This window comes from Heterodontus francisci, chromosome 36 (genome assembly GCF_036365525.1).
Source record: "Heterodontus francisci isolate sHetFra1 chromosome 36, sHetFra1.hap1, whole genome shotgun sequence".
Classification (NCBI taxonomy): domain Eukaryota; kingdom Metazoa; phylum Chordata; class Chondrichthyes; order Heterodontiformes; family Heterodontidae; genus Heterodontus; species Heterodontus francisci.
In genome coordinates, this window is record NC_090406.1 from 14,056,181 (window position 1) to 14,078,903 (window position 22,723).

Genomic DNA, 22,723 nt, shown 5'->3' on the forward strand with positions numbered 1-22,723 from the left:
GCAGTTTCATCCAATCCATGAGTTTCAAAGGAGACAGACTCCAATTCTTTCTCTCAACCTTTTTATGCTCGCATTCATTTAGAAAGAGAAAACTTTGCATGATGGTATTAGATTGGAGAAGAAAAAACACACCAGACCAAGTCTGACCCCATTCTGGCAGGTCAATTGCTTGAGTTAGTTTCAGGAAAGTTTGGTCAGTTTCATCGTGATCTTGGCCAATTTGAACTGCGTGGGAGCAGAAAGGCTTTCCAACCGAGTATGGCTTCGTGTCTGTATTATCTATCTTGCTGTCGCTCTTGCTGTTATCTGTCGGAAGATGAAAAAGTGGCATCTGCTATCAACAAAGAAATCAACCAGGCATTAAAGAAACAAAAACAGAACAAAGAACTCAAACTCCTAATTCTAGGTAAGTGGAAAGAGAGAGGTGTCGACTTAACACGCTTCCATCATTAATAATGCTGCTTTGTATTTTACAAGGAGGTTTAAAATGCTGATTAAACATTTCCTTTCCTAACAGAGGGAGGAGTTTGTCAAAGTTTCCCTACATCTTAAAAATCAAATGTAAGATCATATTCAGATTTCATTATTTCGTCTTGCAGTTAAGAGTTTATGAATTTGCGCTCCTGTTACGAGAACTTTGCACACGTGGGGCTGGATTTTATAGAGGCCTCGATGTCAGGATCTGTGGCGGGAGTGGGGGGGTGGCGGGGGGCATGAAGATTGCCCTGGATGAGGCCCGCCATGGATCTTGACACTGGCAGGGCCCGTCCCGATTTCACCGCAGGCGGCGAGGCCTCATGGCGGCCCCCCTGCTGCTCGGCGATGGGACCTTCATCCCCGACGGACGGCACGGCAGCGCCTTCGGATCCACGTCCGGGGAAACGAGGCACAACACCTGTGCAGGGGGGGTGGGGAGGAGGTATGTTTCTCAGTACAGGAGGGGGAGAATGGGGTCAAACTATTTTGATTGGTTGAGGGGATGGTTGGAAGGGGTAAAGTTAAAAGTTTGTGAACAATTTGGGGGGGCAGGGGGGGGAAAGGCCCAGTACACAAGGTGAGGATTTTTGGGGCGGGGAAAGGCAAGGGATATATGCAAGTTTATTGGGGAGAGGGGCTGGGGACATCTATTTAATTATTTGTAATAAGTTTTAAAATACATGTGTCTTTAAACATTTAAATTAAATATAACAGCTGGAATCCCTTTAAAAATGGCACCATTGCCGGGGACGACTCGCCTGCTCCCTCCACATCATCGGTGGGGTGGGGGGGGGGTGCGGTCCGACCCGGCCATGTAAATGAGCCGCTGCGTATAATATCACGGTGGCTCCGCGGAGTAAAACCTGGGCGTGCGGGCCGCCATCTTTTAGGTCCGCCGCCATAATCAGCATCAGCAACATAAAATTCAGCCGCTTGGGGAATTGGGGTGCAAGGAACCTCACAGTGATGGGCCTTCCATTACTGCCAATAGATGATCCATTCATCTCCGCACTTAATATACACTCCCAATAGGCGAAGCACGAGATAAATTGTAACATTATCCTCGTACAGCAGCGAATAAAAATATCACGAAGTGAAAGAAAGAACTTGCATTTCTGTAGCATTTTGCACCCCCACAGGATGTCCCAAAGCGCTTTTCAGTCAATGAAGTAATTTTAAAGTGTAGTCACTGTTGTAATGTAGAAAAGGAAGCAGCCAATTTGCACACAGCAAGCTCCCAAAACAGCAATGTGATATTGGCCAGATAACCTGTATTAGCCATGTTGGTTGAGGGGTGAATATTGGTCAGGGCACTGGGAGAACTGCCTTGATCAAAATAGTGCCATGGTAGCTTTACATCCAACTGAGAGGGGAAATAGCCTTGGTTCAATGTCTCATCTGAAAGACAGCACCCACGATAATGCAGCACTCCACCATTACTGCACTGGGAGCATTAGCCTAAATTACATGCTCAAATCTCTGGAGTGGAACTTCAATCCACAACATATGACTCAGAGGAGGGAGTGCTTCCCCACTAAGCCACCGCTGACATGTAATTGCATGAATGTTGATATGAAAAGTAGTCTTGGAAACTCAAGTGCTAGGTCTTTACTCAAACTTACTGGAATCAAAGCACGAGATCTCTGGTAAGAGGTTGTCTCCCAGCAGTCTGATTTCGACTGTCTACCCTATAACCCTAACCTGGTGTGAAGCCACATTATAAAGATCCATTGGATAACTGTGCAGTGCTCAAACATTGCATGGGCTGTTCTTTAATGTTTGAACCAAGTGGGGTAAACCCACCACTCTCATTCAACAACAAAAATTAAGCCACCGAGACAATGAATCTCTGATTATATATTGAAGTGCACAAGCATCTCAGTGATGGTCAGGCTGAGGCCCATTTACTGTCTAAGAAAGGCTGTCAGATTCCATTCTCAGATCAATGGCTGCAGGATAGTTACAGCCACAATTCCTCTTCTCTTGACCTTTTGGAAGGAGCCAGATTGGAGATTTGCAGTCCCTGTAAGGTGGAAGCTACTACTTAACCATCAGCTGCAGGAAGCACAGCCACCACCTGTGGTAGAGTGAGGTGCCACACAGCTGGGTACCGATAAAGCCTGTGGTAAAGTGAGCTGTCACACGCTTGGGCACCTAGAGACAGAGCCAGTCAGGTAGAGATTTTCAGTTATCACTTATTTTTTACAATTAGCAGAGTCCAGGAATCCTCAATTTAATGCTCAGTTTGGGTTTCGCCAAGGCTAGTCAGCTCAAGGTCACATTACAGTCTTGGTCCAAACATGGACAAAAGAGTTGAACTCCAGAAGTGAGGTGAGAGTGACTGCCCTTGACATCAAGGCAGCATTTGATTGCGTGTGGCATCAAGGAGTTCCAGGCAAAATTGAAGTCAATGGGAATCGGGGGAAACTCTCCACCAGTTGGGGTCATACCTAGCACAGAGGAAGATGGTTGTGGTTGTTGGAGGACAATCATCTCAGCTTCAGGACATCGCTGCTAGAGTTCCTGAAGGTAGTGTCCTAGGCCCAACCATCTTCAGCTGCTTCATCAATGACCTTCCCTCCAACATAAGGTCAGAAATGGGGCTGTTCACTGATTGCACAATGTTCAGTACCATTTGCAACTCCTCACATACTGAAGCAGTCTGTGCCTGCATGCAGCAAGACCTGGACAACACTCAAGCTTGGGCTGATAAGTGGCAAGTAACATTCATGCCACACAAGTGCCAGGCAATGCCCATTTCCAATAAGAGAGAGAATCTAACCATCTCCCCTTGACATTCAATGCCCCACCATCAACATCCTGGGGATTACCATTGACTAGAAACATAACTGGACCAGCCATATAAATACTGTGGCTACAAGAGCAAGTCAGAGGCTGGGAATTCTGTGGCGAGTAACTCACCTTCTGACTCCCCAAAGCCTGTCCACCATCTATCTACAAGGTACAAGTCAGGAGTGTGATGGAATATTCTCCACTTGCCTGGATGGGTGCAGCTCCAACAACACTAATGAAGCTCGACACCATCCAAGACAAAGCAGCCCACTTGATCAGCACCCCATTTACCACCATAAACATTCACTCCCTCCACCACCAGTGTACAGCGGCAGCAGTGTGTACCATCTACTCTCCAAGGCTCCTTTGACAGCACCTTCCAAACCCGTGATGTCTACCACCTAGAAGCACAGGGGCAGCAGACCCATGGGAACAACTCCACATGCAAGTTCCCCTCCAAGTCACACATCATCCTGACTTAGACCTATATCACCAGTCCTTCAGTGTAACACTTTTCCTAACATGTGCCTACACCACATGGACTGCAGCAGTTTAAGAAGGCAGCTCACCACCACCTTCTCAAAGGCAATTAGGAATGGGCAATAAATGCTGATACTCACATCCTGAGAACAAATTAAAAAAAGGCATTTTCATTTATTTATTTTGTTCCTTTAATCAGATATTTCTTATTTCACATCCATACAGTAAAACATTGCCTTTTTAGCCAGAACATTATTTTTACCTTTAAAAATCACCTTCATATAACTGTAAGAAAATACTTGTAACTACTGCAAAATAAGTAAAAGTCTAATTTTAAAAAATATGTATTTTTGACTTCTCTCCACCTCCTCCCAAGTATTTTGGCTCAGTCTGAGGTGTAGTCCCTCAGATACATCGCTCTTCATGTCTGAGCATAGGCGGTGAATCTTGGCAGCTATTTGACTGTAGGGAATCACACAATGGAGCATAAACATGCCCTCGCCCAATGCTCACATGCGCTTCCCAGCAGTGGAGCAGGGAGGGTCAGAGATAGCAATGAGAAACATACGTCTGGACCAGTAAGTAATTGCTTTCGCGTAATTGTCTTCAACTCCATCAGTGTCATACTTGAACTCCCTGCTCCCTTTTAGTGACTGTTGGGAACACAATGCAGTTAAACAGGTTTTCCCGTTGTCACGCACTTGTTTGTAAACATAAAAAACCTGCTGGCTGTCGTACATTTGCCTCAAGCTCTGGTGTGACTTCCTGGCAGCTGAAATCAAATGCTGTAAATTCCTGCTTCCATTTCCTTGAGGCATCATTTGACTCTTGTCTTGCCTGAGTGTAAAGTGTTATGATGCACATTACTACATTAGCAAAATGAACGCCAGTTTGAAAACCTACGCCTTTAGCAGTTAATGGAGATTGGAAAGAACACTTTAAAAAAAAAACTGACATGTTGCAGGCAGAGCTCATAATGTAAAGGAAACATCTGGATTGAGAAAAGTTCATTCAATCTATCAAGGCTGTTCCTACCAGTTTATGTGCAATCTACCCTGTCACAGTCTCACTATTGTGTCTCCTGATGGAAAGTTTTGCATCGATACCTTTTGATTTTCTAAAGTAATCAAGTAAGATTTGAGAATATGCAAAAAGTGTCAATATCTCCACCGTTCAACTGTACATTGCTGCCTTCCACAGCCAAGATTCTTCCCACCTATCGCAGAAAATGACCAGGGAAGCCTTTACTATATTTACATATTTAATCTTAAATTATAATCATCCCTATAGTCTCAACACCTATTCCTAATCAACTCCTTTCAGAAACAATTAAATTCTTTTCGTCTGTTAGCTATCTCAAGCGCTACAGATGTGGTTGTTCTGTTCTGGATTACAGGAAAAGTCCAAATGAGGAAGATCATTCAGCATTCTCTACTAGAAAGGAGGAGGCTAAGAATATGTCACGTGAATAAAGATTGACCATGTTTATGCAGAACAGCCACCAGTGGCACCAAACCCTATAGCACTGAGACAGATGGTGACATAAAATTATGTAAAAGGGAAAAGCAGAATACAAAAAATGGTTATATATATAAAATTCTCTCTCTCTAACATATATATAGAAACAAAGCTTTCATTAAATGTAATTGTCACATTCTTCAATTGTGTTGCATTGTCTGTGCTAAGTTAGTTGATTTTAGCTAGAGTGGTGATAAGGGGCTGCAACATTGGGCTCCATAGTATTGCTGGTTTCAATGCTATGGGAGCCCCGAGGGGATAAAAATTGTGGGGGGGAGGAAGGTCTGCTTCTGGCGCAGTCTATGCCAATCGCCATGTTTGGAAGGGCGATAGCGTGGGAGCATCCAAAGGGGGAAGTTCATGACTTCAGCCAGCGCCTAACGCTGATTCGGTGCCCGACCTGTCATTTTGGACCTCACATGCCCTGTTAACACCCTCTCTTAAACATGCACGGGATGAACACGCTTTTGGCTGCATGAGGGACACCCACCCCCGACCCAACCCTGAGGCGTACTATTTAAAGGCATCACCATGGGACTGTGAGGTGAGGTACTTTTGCTGCTGCAGAGTGAGTGTAAGTACTGTGGACAGTTGTTGGAGGAGCTCGTGTAGGTTGCTTGATTCAGAAGGGAATGATGCTGGAACGTTGCAAGGAGCTGAGTGGATTTTGAAGGCCTCTGAGCACAAAGCTTGCTGTCAGTCACAGGGGCTATGTCTGCTGGCCCTCTTGGGCTGCAGCATGACAGAGGCAGCAGAGAGGGGAAGCTATGCAAAGATGAAGAAAGAGGAAGAGGGCTCTCAAGGTCATATCCAGCAAGGGTGCTCAGACAGCACTCACACCCCCACCTCTGTCAGGAGCAGTGACTGAGGTGGCTATGATTCATCAACAAGGTGGTCACTGAACCGTGCCACCTCCTACAATTGGACCTGCAGCACAGAGAAGGAGGAGTACAGTGCTGCCAGTGGCTGTCAAGGTCATTGTGGCCCTCAATTTCTACACCTCAGGATCCCTCCAGGCTAGAGCTGGCAACATCTCTCAGCTCGCCATCCATAGCTGCATCAGGGAGATGACTGAGGCCCTGTACCCATACTGTCATCATGGATATTTTCGGTGAAACCAGTTAAAAGACCTCAGTGACTACTGCACCAATAATTCCCATGCCATCTCCTCCAAGGGGCTCAGGAGATGCAGCTATGCCTCCACTGCTCCCTCTTGTTATGTGCCACCTTGTCCTGTAAGAGGGAGGGAGAGCATCAGTGAGATGTTGCAATGTCTTTCGGTGATGTGCCTGGCATAGCTGCAACTATGTGGAAGCTGTGAGATGTGGGTGTTAGGTTTGCAGCAGTGGTAGGTGTGTGAGTGTGAATTAGAGCACATGAATGTTAGGAATGAGTCCTAATAGCTAGAGATTTTTGATGCGTGAATAATGGGTCTGTGGTGCATTGAGTAGTGTGCAAAACTGATAGTGTGGCGGATAGGAAATGGCATTTGAAGATGCATTCACTGACCTGTGAGATCACTGAACTTTTTCCAGCACAGCAGCCAGGTCCTTGGGGCCAGATTGCTTATGTGTGGCGATCTGCTCCCATTCCCTTCACATTATATGCCTGGAGGTCCTTCTTGGCTCCTGTGGAAACATGACATTTTCACCTCCTTTCTACATCTTGGACTAACCTCCAAAGCTGTATCAGGGAATCTGGGAGCCCTCTCTCTGGCCTGCTGCTGCACTGATCCTCATTCTTCCTTGTAAGAAACACCTCCTGCAGCCAGAATGCACTGCCCCTTTAAGAAGTGCAGGCTAGCTTTAACTCATGCTCGCCTTACACAAAGCTATGCCCCCTGCTGAGCGTACAATCAGCAGCATGTTTAGCGCTGGGCTGCACAATGCAATTTTGGAGATGAGCAGACTTTGCGTGCTACCTGCATTATCTTGATCAGGTGCAGGGAAATCTCCTCACCCACAAACGGGCCATATTCAATTATTAGTCCATAGAGTATAAGGTACTACTGTACATAATTGAATCATATTTACATTAGTGCTGTCTATTATTATGGCCTGAATCTACATATGGGTTATTGAGACACCTATCTTATGCAGTGGGGATGAGCTTTGGATTGGATTACAAATTTTAATAAATACACCTATATCAAAAATTTGATCAGCCACGATGATTTGCCATCTCGTGCACCTTTACTTATAAGAAAAGGACCTTTGGAAATGTCCCAAAGTGTTTCACGTGTATTTGCTTTGACTTAAAGTGGCTTGTAATGTAGACACACACGATACAAGAGACAGTGGGGCATTTCGCTAATCTGCCATTGTATATCATATTACTGACAGTACACAGAGTTCATTCACTTCCTTTTCCTGTTCACTTGCAGTGCCAATGTTGTAAATTAGTATGTAACAGATAAATGGCTTAAATAATAACCTTTGTAATTGTACCTGATCCAGCCACTATTTACATTAGTCTTAAGTAGGGTCGATTGTCCAGGACATTTTTAATGGAAGGGAGGAAGTCTGTTTCCCTCGCCATCTGGTCTCTCTTCCAAACATCTAACTCCCTAGGAGTTTGGTGCACTGGAGTGGGAGGAGGGTTTCATGCTCATTACCTTGTTCCGCTACTCCCTGTGTGCTTTTTGCATGGCTCCCACCTTGAATTCTTTTTCTAGTTGCCACAGTTGTTGAGGATCAAACAAAAAGCCACTCAAATGTGTTTTATTTCTTCGAGAAATATTAATAAAAATGAAAGACTTGCATTTCTATGGCTCCTTTCTTGATCCCAGGTTGTACCAAAATGCTTTAAAGCCAGAAGTATTTCTGAAGTGTCGTCACTGTTGTACTGTAGCACAATGCAACAACCAATTTGCACACGGCAAGCTCCCACAAACTGAGATTTTTGTTTTTGAGTATTGACTGAGGGTTAAGTTTTAGCCAGGACACTGGGAAGAACTCCCCAGCTCTTTGTCAAAATACTTACATGGTATCTTTTACATCCACCTGCGAGGAAAGATGGAGGCTTGGTTTAATGTCTCATCGAACAATGTGGCACTACTTCACTGGAGCATCAGCTGAGATTTTGTGCTCAAGTCCCTCTAGCAAGACTTGAGCCCACAACCTTTGGATTCAGAGGCAAAGGTGCTACCAACCAAGCCACAGTTGACACTTTGGTAGGCTAGGCTTCTATTTATTGCCCATTTGTAGTTGCTCTGAGAAGATGGCAATGGGCTTATTTTTTTTTATCAAGGTCATGTTCAATTGGTGTCATATGGGTTAGTTACATTGGAACAAGTGTTCTATACAATCCAGCAGCTTTTATAGTTATTTTTTTCTGCTATCAACACACAAATTATGATTCAGTATCATATCTTGCCATGATTTGAGTTGAACACTTGACCTTTGCATTGCTATTATGGCTCTGTAACCACTTCACTAAAATACACTGTATCAGAGATGTTTAAGATTTTGATTCTGGAATGGCCAGCCTAGGATCCCAGAAATAAAGAGCCGTCACCAGGATGGATTCCCATTTACACTCTCTGGAGCTTTCGATTTCCCCCTCTCCTCACAAAGCATCATCAGATCATGTACCTTTTCTAGCAGAGACAAGATGATGGAGACATGCACCAAGGTCTCTGTCTGTGCTTCCCTGAAATTCCCTTCCCTTTCCATGGAGAAACATCTCCCTTCCTTGGCCATGACTTCCCAATGACAGGAAGGCTGTGAAATCAGTGACTCACCATGGAGCAAATTTGGGTATAAGATAATACAATAGAACTTAGATGTTCTTGGTGCCAACTTCAGCAATTTTCCTTATTCTGTAATAACTGAGCAATCTAATTTGAATCTTGGTGCCTCTTTTAAACCAGGCACTGGAGAAAGTGGCAAAAGCACATTCATCAAACAGATGAGAATCATCCATGGGTCTGGATACTCAGAAGAAGACAGGAAAGCCTTTGCAAAGTTGGTCTACCAGAACATAATCACTGCAATACAGTCCATTATAAGAGCTATGGACACCTTGAATATACAATATCAGCAGCAGGAAAATAAGGTAAGATCAAAATGCGTCACGTTAAAAAATGGATGATGTAAATTTTCTGGTTTTAATTTCTTCTTTCTTGGGATCGGAACATCTTTTCATGTAATGATGGTTCTGTCTGTACCTACACAGCAGTTTCGATTACATCTTCTGTATGAGAACCCTAAGAAATAAGGATGGTGTGGGGTCAGTTTCTAAGTTCAGTCTACTGGCTGGGAGCTCCCCGTCAGCCACACCTATCAACCAACTGCAAGTGGAAGAATGTTGGCATGATGCCACAATTAATATAAATCATTGATGAAATGTCTGCAGTTTTTCTATATGTGTTGGCAATGGGAACTTGGAAAATCAGCACCAACTTTTTTTTTCAAATTGGAAGAATGTTTAGAACAAAAGGAAAATCAATGATGTAAATATTATTACTCAATTATTACTCTAGTTCCCTAACTATCAGAACCGTTGTACTTAAGTAACACTTCGTACTGTCATTGAAACATCTCAGGCTGATTGTTTTACAGAAGAGTGAATGTTGCATAGGTAAACATGGCAGCCACTTCTTGCTATCAGCATTCCACAAACAGCAAGTGATGAATGAACAGTAAATCTCTTTTTGCTGGCATTGGTTGAAGGAGGAATGTTGGCCAGACACCAGGAGACTTCATTGCTGTCTTTCAAATATTTACGAGATGTTGTATATTCACCTGAAACAGGCAGACAGGAGCTCAGCCCATTATCTTATCCAAAGGGCAGGATTCCCCTAGTCTAGTACACAGCAGCTTGATTTATTGCTGGTCCTGCCAAAGGACTCCACCCACCCCGTTGACCACCAGTGCACTATGGCTGCAGTATCTATGATTTACATGATGTACAACAGCAACCTGACAAGGTTACTTCAACAGTCCCTCACTTCCCCATAGTCTCTACAACCAGAAGGGCAACAGCAGCAATGTCTTTGAGACACCATTATTGCCAGGTTCTCTTACTTAATTGTCCTGGCTAAGAAATATATTACAGTTCCTTCATTGTGTTGGGTCACTGTCTTGACACCATTGTGGGAGCCCTATCACCACGAGGACCACTGTGGTTTATGGAGAAGGCTTACCAGTACGTTGTCAGGGCAACCAGGGATGGGCAATAAATGAGGCCTTGCCAGTAAGGCCAACATCTCAAAAACAATTTTTTGAAAGAGTTGCATTTTGATTCATAGGACAGCTTACATGTTAAAATATTGGGATGTTTTCCTGAACTTTGAAAAGAGTGATGTAGAGTGGAAGATTGGCCTTTCACTGCAGAATGTTTCTATAAACAAGAGGTACTTGGAAGAAGGAGGAAAATGAGGTCAGGGAGTTTTGTAACTACAGGCATTTTGTTTCAGTATAAATTTACATGTGCAACAAGGAACAGGATACTGACAGAAATATTACCTGTTTGGCAGAATGAGGTATTTGCTCAGACTAAATTATTTTCTTTCCAGGCAATCTCAAGTGGGTAATCTCACACCATTAATCCTCTATCTGCTTTTGCCAGTAAAATGTATTAGTTCAGCTAGCCAGCATTTATCAACTGTGACAACAGGCAACATAGAAAGGGAGATAGAAAGGAAAATATTTCATTTGGACCTTATTAATAATGTATTTCTTTTACAAATTCTATACATCCACAGCAACATTAGAGCTATGTGCAAATATCACATTATACCAGGAGAGTGAAAGCGATTCTTGCTTCACTTCTGAAATTATTTCATTCTATAAAAAGGATTCTGGTGGAGCCCACATAAAGATCAAGTACTTAACAACTTGAAAGGTTATCAGTGCTCTTTTGGAGTGAGACTCGACAGTGCTGAAGTATCTCTTTCATGTGTGAAATCTGGTACCTCCAGTCAAACAGCAAGATATTACTTTAAAGAAAGGCCCAATGGCCTTTTCCTGTTTCTCTTTATTTTTCATGCTCATCAAGGCGAGGAATACTAGTACTTGGAACGGAACACTTCCCAAAGTTAGCATCAAGTACTCTCAAGCTGAGTCAGGTATAGAACAGCTAGATGCAGAGTAAAGCTCACTCTGCAGAATCCCAACAATGTGCCTCAGAAATAAAAACAGAAGGTGCTGGAAATACTCAGCAGGTCAGGCAGTTAACATTTCAGGTCGGTGACCTTTCATCAGAATTGGGATTGCGGAGTCGCAAATGATACTGAACACTGTGCAATCATCAGCAAACATCCCCATTTCTACCTTATGATTGAAGGAAGGTCATTGATGAAGTAATTGGAGATGGTTGGGCCTAGGACACTACCCCAACAATGTCCTGGGGCTTAGATGTTTGGCCTCCAAAAATTACAACACAACTTCCTCTGTACCAGGTGTGACTCCGACAAATGGAGTTTCCCCGATTCCCATTGACTTCAATTTTGCTTGGGCTCCTTAATATCGCATTGGGTCAAATGCTGCCTTGATGTCAAGGGCAGTCACTCTCACCTCACCTCTTGAATTCAGCTCTTTTGCTCATGTTTGGAACAAGGCTGTAATGAGGTCTGGAACTGAATGTCCCTGGTGGAACCCAAACTGAGCGTCAGTGAGCAGCTTGCTGCTGTGCAGGTGTCGCTTGATAGCACTGTCAATGACACCTTCCATCAGCAATCAGATATGAGGGACCAATAGAATTTCAGAACCCTCTTCCATGATTATCTCACAGTCCAGCTGTACAGAGTAACCAATCCCTCAGATTCCCTGCTGGGAGTATTGTAAGAACATAAGATCATAAGAAATAGGAGTAGGTCATTTGTCCCTTCCAGGCTGCTCTGCCATTCAATGTGATCATTGCTGACCTTCTACCTTAACTTCACCTTCCCACCTTATCGCTAAATCCCTTAATTCCCTTCGTATCCAAAAATTATCAATATCCATCTTGAATAGCTGAGCATCCATAGCCCTCTGGGGTAGAGAATGCCAAAGATCCACAACGTTTTTAGTGAAGAAATTTCTCATCTCAGTCCTAAATGCCTGACCTCTTATCCTGAGACTGCGACCCCTTGTTCTAGACTCTCCAGTCAGGGGACACATCCTCCCAGCATCTACCCTGCCAAGCCCCTTAATAATTTTATATGCTTAAATGAGGTCACTTCTCTTTCTTTCAAATTCTAGGCAATATAGGGCTGGTCTACTCAATCTCTCCACATAGGACAATCCCCTCATCTCAGGAATCAGTCTAGTTTTTTTTTATTCATTCATGGGATGTGAGCATCACTGACAAGGCTAGCATTTATTGCCCATCCCTAATTGCCCTCGAGAAGGCGGTGGTGAGCTGCCTTCTTGAACCGCTGCAGTTCATATAGTGTAGATACATCCACAGTGCTGTTAGGGAGGGAGTTCCAGGATTTTGGCCCAGTGACAGTAAACCTTTGTTGCACTTCCTCCAAGGTAAGTATATCCTTCCTTGGGTAAGGAGACCAAAGCTGTCCATAGTACTGCAGATGTGGTCTCACCCTGCCCTATACGATTGCAGTAAGACTTCTTCCCTCTTATACTCCAATCCATTTATGATAAAGGTTCACATACCATTCAGTTTCCTAATTGCTTTCTGTGCCTACATGTTAACTTCCTGTGATTCATGTACAATGAGACCTAAGTCTCTCTGAATATCAACATTTCCCAGTTTCTTACCATTTAAAAAAATACTTTGCTTTTCTATTTTTCCTTCCAAAGTGGATAACTTCACACTTTTCCACATTATAGTCCTTTTTAAGTTTTATTTTATTTAGAGATGGGGTGGGGGTAGTGTATTGCGATGGATAGAAAATTGGTTGGCAGACAGGAAACAAAAAGTAGGAATAAACAGGTTTTTTCCCGAATGACAGGCAGTGACTAGTGGGGTACCGCAGGGATCGGTGCTAGGACTCCAGCTATTCACAATATATATTAATGATTTAGATGAGGGAACTAAATGTAATATCTCCAAATTTGCAGATGACACAAAACTGAGTTGTGAGGAGGATGCAGAGAGGCCTCAGGGTGATTTGGACAAGTTAAGTGTGTGGGCAAATGCATGGCAGGTGCAGTATAATGTGGATAAATGTGAGGTTATCCACGTTGCTGGCAAAAACAGGGAGGCAGATTATTATCTGAACAGCTATAACCTGAGAGAGGGGAATATGCAACGAGACCTGGGCGTTCTCGTACACCAGTCGCTGAAGGTAAGCATGCAGGTGCAACAGGTGGTAAAAAAGGCAAAGGGTATGTTGGCCTTCATAGCGAGAGGATTCGAGTACAGGAGCAGGGATGTCTTGCTGCAATTATACAGGGCCTTGGTGAGGCCACACCTGGAATATTGTGTGCAGTTTTGGTCTCCTTATCTGAGGAAGGATGCTCTTGCTATAGAGAGTGTGCAGCGAAGGTTTACCAGACTGATTCCTGGGATTATATTCGCTGGAGTTCAGAAGAGTGAGGGGAGATCTCATAGAAACCTATAAAATTCTAACAGGACTTGACAGGGTAGATGCAGGAAGGATGTTCGGAGTCCAGAACCAGGGGTCATAGTCTAAGGATACGGGGTAAATCTTTCAGGACTGAGAAGAGGAGAAATTACTTCACCCAGAATTTGCTACCACAGAAAGCAGTTGAGACCAAAACATTGTATGTTTTCGAGGAGTTAGATATAGCTCTTGGGGCGAAAGGGATCAAAGGATATGGGGAGAAAGTGGGAACAGGTTACTGAGTTGGATGATCTACTATGATCATAATGAATGGCAGAGCAGGCTCTAAGGCCCGACTGGCCTATTCCTGCTTCTATTTTCTATGTTTCTAAATACTTATGTAAACTTTTCACACTGTAATTACACCCTCCCTCCAGTAATGGTGCAGTAGCACCTCCTTCTGTTTAACTTCTACTGTGGTAACCATTTAGGGTTTGTCAAATGCATTTCGTAGCAAACTGAGTAATGGAAATCTTGGAATCAAATCTATGCTATTTCTACCATTTGCATTCTGATTTAATTCAACAGGAAAATTCTCAAGTAATAAAGGAATTAGAAGTTTATAAAATCACTACTCTTGAAAGACAGCACACGGACGCGATTAAAAATTTATGGAATGATTCAGGAATCAAGACCTGCTATGAACGGCGTCGGGAGTACCAGTTGCTTGACTCGACAAATTAGTAAGTCTTTTTTTTCCTTTCAGACGTTCGGTCATGCACAGTTCAGTTAAAATTAAGAACTACCTCAGTCTTTGCATTTTACTTCTGTTTTTCTGTGCTGTACATTTTGATAATACAGGAATGGAAGAAATTTGCCTCAGCAATTACATTGTGTTCTTGCTTGTCTCAGCACACAGCTACCCACCTGCTCACCTCATCCCTCAGTCCCGTTATTCTCCAGAAATAAATCTAATTGGCTTTTGAACTGACATGTAGTGGCCTTATTAATATATTTAAATAGGGGTCAAATGCTAAAATTAGGGCACCTGTAGCATTTTGCCACCGCTGCGTCCTTGACCCCACCCACAAACCACGGGTGCGGCTGGTTGGGAGCAGCCATTGTCAGTGCTACTGAAAGGGATCATAAGCTGCATTTAGGCAAAGCTGGAGGCAGGCGTGGTAATGATGTTTTCTTCATTCCTTTAGGTATTTGTAAGCCTTTGAGACTTCCTCAAGATTAATTCCTCAGTGCTTGGTATTTGTATTTCCCAATCAGTGCTCCATTGGCCTGACCTATTTAGCCGTCTTCTTTAAGGTTCTGTTGCCAATCTGTGTCCCTCCCAAATGACTAACTGCCTATAACCAGCACCATTAGTCATCAGGTGGGTGGAGCAGCTGCTGATGCCCATCCAAAAACCGACCCAGTGGCCCAGATATTTATAGGGAGGTGGGGGCAGGAGGGTGTGGAGGGAGTGGGATGGGGAGAGGTCAGTGAGAGCGTTTGTTGTGGCTGGGAAACTCGGAAATGTGGGTAACACTGAGGTCCTGCTGAGTTTAACAGCACTCATTTGATTTTTTTCTCCCTGGTTTCCAAGCTGGCAGCCAGATTGAGAGGTTGGCTGGCTGTTGGGTGGGAAGACCAGCGCTGAGAGTTGGGGAATGGAGAGGAGGGAAGGAAAGGAGGGAGGGAGAGATCGGGTGGGGATGGGGACAGATTGTAGGTTGGGTGGGAGATCATGGGCTGGATGTTGGATTGCTGGTCAGGAGGGTTGAAGTGATCGAGGTGAGGGGAGTGAAGCAGGTTAGCTTGGGACTCCAGGGATGACAGAGGCATTTCCACTCTGCCTGGCCCCCAAGTAGTCCTGAAAAGGCACATTTGCTACTTATTCACCAGCTTATGCTGCCTCCCTTCAGCTGCTGGGATCCCTGAGCCCTGGGAACCCCAGCTCATAAAAGTTAAATCTAATTGGCTGCTATAATAAGGTGCACAGCCTCATTAACATACTTAAATAACAGGCCCGCCTCTGGATAACAGGTTACTCTCACCCCTCCAATCTGCCTCTGTTAAAACCAGAAGTAGGCGTATTCAAGGCAGTTGGTGTCAGGTTTCATATTTTTGAAATTTTACTTCCCTGATCCCATCCCCCACGCATCATGAGGGGTTAAAATTAACCCTAGTGTCGCCAACTGCATTAAATCCCAGAATTGGAATGCTTCAATATTATAAAGCAGATTCCTACTTTGACAATCCCCATTAAGAAATTTCTCCTTTAATAGTTGAAGCGTTATCCTTGCCTACTCTATAGGCTGCTCGTGCCAAGAAGAAACAGGAGCTGACCTGGCACTGTGAACTTTGGGAAGAGCCCATGGCTGTCATCACATGACAACACCGAGATCTCAATGATGCATCTTTGCTGTGATTTCCTTCATTGACCAATTGGTCTATCTTAATGTGTATCAGTATGCTGAGGTTGAGGATACCATGCTACGAATACGTTCCTTTACATCCTACTGGTGCCCTAGCTCATGTTAGTCTGTTTATTTCTTTTGCAGTTATCTGACTGACATTGATCGTATTGCAGATAGTGATTATATACCAACCGATCAAGACGTACTGAGGGTTCGAGTACCAACCACAGGCATTAACGAGTATTCATTTAACATGCATCAAGTATCCTTAAGGTATTTAGAAACCATTTTGTGCGAATGGGAAGAAAAGCCTATAGTTGTTGGGGGTATATACACCTTGCTCACTAATCTGAGCAAAAGAAGTGAGCAAAAACCTCTTTAATCACCCTGCTGTGTTTGCTAACAGTGAATAGAGGAAAATATATCTCTTAGTGCAGAGGTGGCTAATGTTTCAAGAGCTGGAAAAATATATTGTGCACCAATAGTTATATTTTAAATCTAATTTTCCAGTGTGTGCAGAGTTACTCTCACTGTAACTAAACTGTGCATTGCAAGGAAGCTTGAAACCCAGATCAGCAATGTAACTTTCAATATGCTTTATTTCTTGAAGATTATGTTCCCTCCCACTTTCATTCCCTTTCTCCCTCCTTCATTCTTGCATTTTGCTTGTATCATTTCCCTTCTTTCCACCTTGCTTTCCTCGCTTTCACTTACAGTCCTCACTGTTAATACATGTCATACCATTCCTCACATTTCTTCTCAATGTATCTCTGACTTACCCTCTCCCTGTCTCTCATTCCCTCTTTTCCTCTCTCTTCCCCTCCTTCTCTTTTCACTTGCTATGTTTCTCATTACCTCTGTAGCTTACACTTTCCTTTCTCACAGGGATCAGAAGACATAACGGAACCAGACTGAAAGGATTGAAACAGGACATGGTAGGAGAAGCAAGCAGGGAGCAGGGTGTTGATAAACCCCGATAGCTGGTACTATTGTGAAGAGAAAATAGCTTCCAAGTGAACAGTGAGATTGATGGTCTCTGTTCTATCCAAAGGTGTAAGGCATTTTATAGCTCTGGACAGGAATGCATTGTAATCAACAAACCTCACTAATGGAGAACATGTGAGCATGGTTCAGTGCTGGAACTGAAAGGGTTAATAAGATCAGGAAGCTGGGGCCAAAGTCCATGATTTTCTGATATTAATTTGGTAGGATGGAATGTCAGAGCTGCACGCTCATGATTTTCCGACCTGTGCTCTCTGAGTGCACCAGGAATGCACCATTATGCCTACAGGGATACGTTTACCTGCATTGGGTTTATTTAACTGAATATTGAATAAGGTTCTACTAAATCTAACTAGAGCCACTAAGTAGAATTTAAGAAGCAGTGGAGAAATATATTTTAGTTTTTAAAAAAAAAAATTAACATTTAAAAGCCAACCAAGTATTCTATGGTTTCACATTTAATCCTGTTATTTCTGGCTATGTTTTAAAGACAATATTAACTTCCATGTGTTTCTTTTTAAATGATATCGAATGTTTTGGTACACTGTGATGAATCGTTGTTACTGATTGGAATAGTGGTCTTCAAAGTTTCTTCTTTAACTCTTAGAATAGTGGATGTTGGAGGACAGAAGTCTGAAAGGAGGAAATGGATCCATTGCTTTGAGAATGTCAGATCAGTTATATTCCTGGCATCCCTCAGTGAATATGATCAAGTCCTAGAAGAGAGTGAGAATGAGGTAAGATTGATGAGCATCCTTGGACATTGGGAGTCCCTTGTGTAAAGCCAACGGATCAAAGGCCTCTGCTTCCCTCTTGAACTATTGGGAATTACCACTGCTCATTTATTGATCCAGTTTCCACTTAATATTTGGCTGTCTCATCTGTTCTTTTTAAGCCAGCCAGCTGAGGCAACTAGATGTTGAATGTAAGCTGGATGTTAAGTCACAGTAAACAATACCAAACACACCAGCATCTGGGGTTTCAAATTCAAATAGTGTTATTGATATCAATCTTTGAATTACCACTGATTTGTAACTCATTGGACTCCTATGCATTTCATACCTTGCAGATGCACCTGCTAAAATGGAGCTGAAAAAATGAGCCGAGATCAATGTGATTATATCTACCATGCGATTTTTATACCTTGCGCACACCATGTGCAGATAAAATATACAATGCAAAGGGGATACTTTCCACTTGCCCGTCAGCTGCAATAATAAAGTTCAACAATTTCCAGAACACTCCCTCCACCACCAGTGTGTCCTACCCACAAGATACACTGCAGCAACTTACCAAGGCTCCTATGACAGCACCCGCCAAACCCACAATCTCCGCCACCTATAAGGGCAAAGCCAGATAGAGACGGAAAGAGAAGAAAAATCAAGTGGAAAAGTTTGAGGCAATCTCTGAAGAGGGTTTTTTGTTACTGTGCTTCAAGCTCACTGTAGAGTCCTTGATTGTAGGTAGATCTTGCTTTTCGTTGGGGCCCAGTATTCTTCTTAAACCTTGTTCTCTGTAGGAGACATTTTTCTCTTGGGGTTCATGTGTCTTCAGTGGGTTTTGGAGTTCCGTGAGAAAGAGATGGGAGCAGACAGGAGAGGCTGTGGCAAGCCAGCCAGGAGAGGTCTTTTCAATCCAGGAGCAAACAGCTTTCTGCAGGCTCTCAGTTCAAACTCTACAACAGCCTTTTATTCATGTAATTAACTGGCCTGACGATGTCTGTTTGTGGATTGAATTGGAGCAGGGAATAGCTCCTTTGTCTACAAGCACTGTCTGCTAATATGTAAATGTGTCTTTCCAGCCAGAGGCCTGGCACCCCCTTGGCACAGGCCTTCCCTTCTTCCCAGCAACAAATTGAAATTTAATGTCCATGTGGCAAAATTAATGTGCCTCATTCTTGGCAGGTGGGGGCCTGCATGACAACATGGACTACAGCAGTTTGAGGAAGGCCAACACACCAGCTTCTCAAGAGCACGTACCGCTGACCTTGCTGCCAATATCCATATCCCTAGAATGAATTTTTTAACATAACTGTGGTGACAGTAATTGATGGGATGAGAGCATCATTCATGGGTCAACAAGCTATTTAACTTGGCCACATGGGCAGTTTCCATTTTGAAGGTGGACATAGGAATTTATAATACAGAAAAATTAACTGCAAGTGTTTACAGATGTAAGATTTTTTAAAAATATATTACAGATGAGATAGATGCAGCTTTGACAGAATTGTGAAATAATATGGACACTGGTGTCACATTAAATCCTTTTCAAACTTAATGCAACACATATGTACACTGACAGGATAAATCAAAGCACAAGATTTGTAAAATTTAAATTTGGAAGAATTCTCATCAATTATATGCTGTGATTTTTTTTTTGTTGCAGAACCGAATGAGGGAGAGCCTTGGTCTCTTTCATTTTATTTTGAAGTCCGACTATTTTACGAATTCATCAATCATTCTTTTCCTGAATAAAACGGATATTTTGGAAGAGAAGATTCTTAAATCACATTTAGTGAACTATTTTCATGAATTTGATGGCAAGTAGAGAGCTCTTTGCCCCGCTCTTTTTTCCTTCCCTTATATGGGTCTTCCCTGTTTAATTACTTTCCTTTTTACTAAAATAAGTCTAAACATATGCTCAAGGTGAAGGTGAAAGACATTAGTTATGGGGAATAAAATATCTTTGTTTCAGGAACTCAATGTCAGCATCAAACACTCCTAGGTCAGGTAAACCACTGTTGAATACATATTAAAAGTTCCTCTACTCTGCCACAACAATGTGTCTCAGTGCCAATCTCAGAAGAGCAAACCTACTGCAGCGTGATAATGTTTTTCCATTTCCACTAATGATCCTGGGACATGTCTGAATGAACTACTGCCAAGTTAGGGCTGGTTTTGCACTTTAGACACACGTCTGTTGTAACTGGATTGAAACTGCCAGGACTGTTCTAGCCAGTGGAGACCTTCATTGCTTCAATAATGAATTAGATTGAACCTAGGTCACAGGGATGAAAAACTAATGTCCAATCCAGTACCCATCCACTTTCTATGTTCCTTCTTCCTTAGTGGGGCGATGAATTTTAAGCTTCTCTAAGGCAGGTTTATAGTATTTTGTGATTGGCCAAATGGTGAATGTCCATGTTATTGTCTCCCCACGATACTCTTTTTGCTTCTACCCTAACTGAGAACTGAAATATAACTAAAGCGCCTTTATAGCAGAGCAATATTCTAGAAACCTAGCTGACAAGTGTAACAATGTTGACAATGGTAACCAAAGTGAAAGGTTATGGCAGCAACTTAATGTTATGTTAGATGGAAATGGCTGATTCTCTGAGGTCTCTGCACTCATCTAATTTTGGGTTCTTGCACATCCCTGATCTTCATCACTCCACCATTGGCAGCTGTACCTTCAGCTGCCTAGGCCCTAAGGCCTGGAATTCCCTCCGTAACCTCTCTGCTTCTCTTCCTCTCTGTCCTCCTTTAAGAAGCTTCTCAAAGTCTACCTCTTTGACCAAGCTTTTGGCCACCTGTCCTAATGTCTCCTAATGTGACTTAGTGTAAAATGTTGTTTGATAACATTCCTGCAAAGTGCCTTGGGATGTTTTACTACATTAAAGGTGCTATATAAATATGTTGTTTTTGTTGATGATTCATGGACCCATACATTCAAGACACTATGATGCTATTTCTTTGCAGCACAGGTTGATTATGCTGAGAAGGGTTCCAGCAGAGGGATAATCACACAGTTGTTGTCAGTTGTGCTCCTCTACAAGCCCTTATGTTACTTGATAGAATTAAAGTGCACTGAAGGAGGCCATTCAGCCCATTGTACTTACCCAGCTCTTTGAAAGAGATATACAATTAGTGTCACACTTCCACATTTTCCTGATAACACAACAATTATTCTTTCAAATATATGTCCAATTCCCTCTTGAATGTCACTATGGAATTTTCTTTTAGCAGATGATACCTTCGGATCGTAACAAGTCACTGCACTAAAAAAGGTCCCCTGGTTCTTTTGCCAGTGATCTTAAATCTTTGATCTATTACTTCATTTTCTGAATGCTATACATAAGCCAATGAAAATTTCCCTGGCTCAGAATTGTAAACAATGGCTTGGCTTTATAATATCTGTTTGATGTCCAACCATAAATTGGATATGAGTTGGTTTTATATTGTTCTTTCTCTGCCAGTCCCTGCAACTATTTTAAAGACAGGCTGTCCAGAAGACCTCCTTGTTCACTCGGTTTCCCTGCCTCCCGTTAGATTTCCTGGGATCTATAAGTGCGCTGTTCCAGGCTTGAGGGGCTGAAAGGCCTACACTCGTTCTTACCTTCCCATGGCAGCAACATGTTTATGGGCAGATGTCTTTGCGTACACAAGTGACAACTGTGCCTGTGGGTATACCATGATGCCACATCACAATGCCAGCACTTCATGTGTGCGCACCACTGCAAGTTGGAATGACCAGTCTTCCTAGCATCAGGGGCACACATCTGTGATGGGCAGAAAATCTCAGCATGTTGATAAGCATCCCAATTCTACTCAGTTTCTTCGCCTTAGAGCGGGGAAGGAAAGGGAGATTTAACAGAGGTGTTCAAAACTATGAAGAGTTTTGACAGAGTAAACAAAGAGAAAGTGTTTCCACTGAAAGGAACTAGAGGAGATGAGGAGAAATATTTTTATGAGGCGAGTTATGATGATCTGGAATGCACTGCAGATTTAATAGTAACCTTCAAAAGGGAACTGAATAAATACTTGAAGAGGGAAACCTGCAGGGAAAGAACAGGGGAGTGGGACTAATTGGATAGTTCTTTGAAAGAGCCAGCATGGGCACAATGGGCTGAATGGCCTCCTTCCTTATAAATGAATTCTCACCAAAGTGGAATAACTGGGTCCTGACATCCAACCATTTGCATGTTCTTCCCTGTTCGAGACAACTTGAAATCCAGTTTGACAAATAAAATTTTTCTTTGTCTTCAGGTGCTAAAAGAAATGCTGAGGCTGCAATGAACTTTATCTTAAAAATGTACATGGAGCAAACTGAAGATGGGAGAAGAATCTACTGGCACTTCACCTGTGCCACAGACACAGATAATATTCGCAAAGTCTACATGGACGTCAGGGACACTGTCTTGTTTGGGATCTTGCAAGACCTGGACTTATTGTAGAAAGACTTGAGGAAACCACAGCAAACAATGCACTAAAAGTAACGTACCCCTGGCAAAAGTGCTGACTTTAACCTTCCCTACTCAGCACAACGAAGCACATAAAATGCCTTAAAAACCAGATAGACACTATCAGTGACACAGGTTTCTTCATTCGCTCAGCTGTTGCACCACAGTTTTGAAAAGTACAGACTTCTTTTTAATATACCGATCACGGAAATGAAACTTTTCTGGAAATAGTTCTTTGATAACATTAATGTGGACTTGCACACAGCTCCCTGCATATGCTGGAAATCAGCAACGCCTTAATAGAAGATCAACCAGGAAGTGATGGTCACATGATGAAAAAACTGTCATTAGCTTCACGTGTTTGCTAAGGTTATTCAACCATCACGACCATCTGAAATTTGCTTTTAAAAG

General features: G+C 42.9%; 1 protein-coding gene across 1 annotated transcript; it reads left to right on the forward strand.

Moving 5' to 3' along the window:
• Positions 1-258: 258 nt before the first annotated feature.
• Positions 259-22,306, forward strand: LOC137351359 (guanine nucleotide-binding protein subunit alpha-14-like). The gene is made up of 7 exons (XM_068015806.1): positions 259-406; positions 9,140-9,324; positions 14,309-14,463; positions 16,276-16,404; positions 17,741-17,870; positions 19,519-19,672; positions 22,119-22,306. The coding sequence occupies exons 1-7, from the start codon at positions 259-261 to the stop codon at positions 22,304-22,306; spliced, it is 1,089 nt and encodes a 362-aa protein (XP_067871907.1).
• The last annotated feature ends 417 nt before the right edge of the window (positions 22,307-22,723 follow it).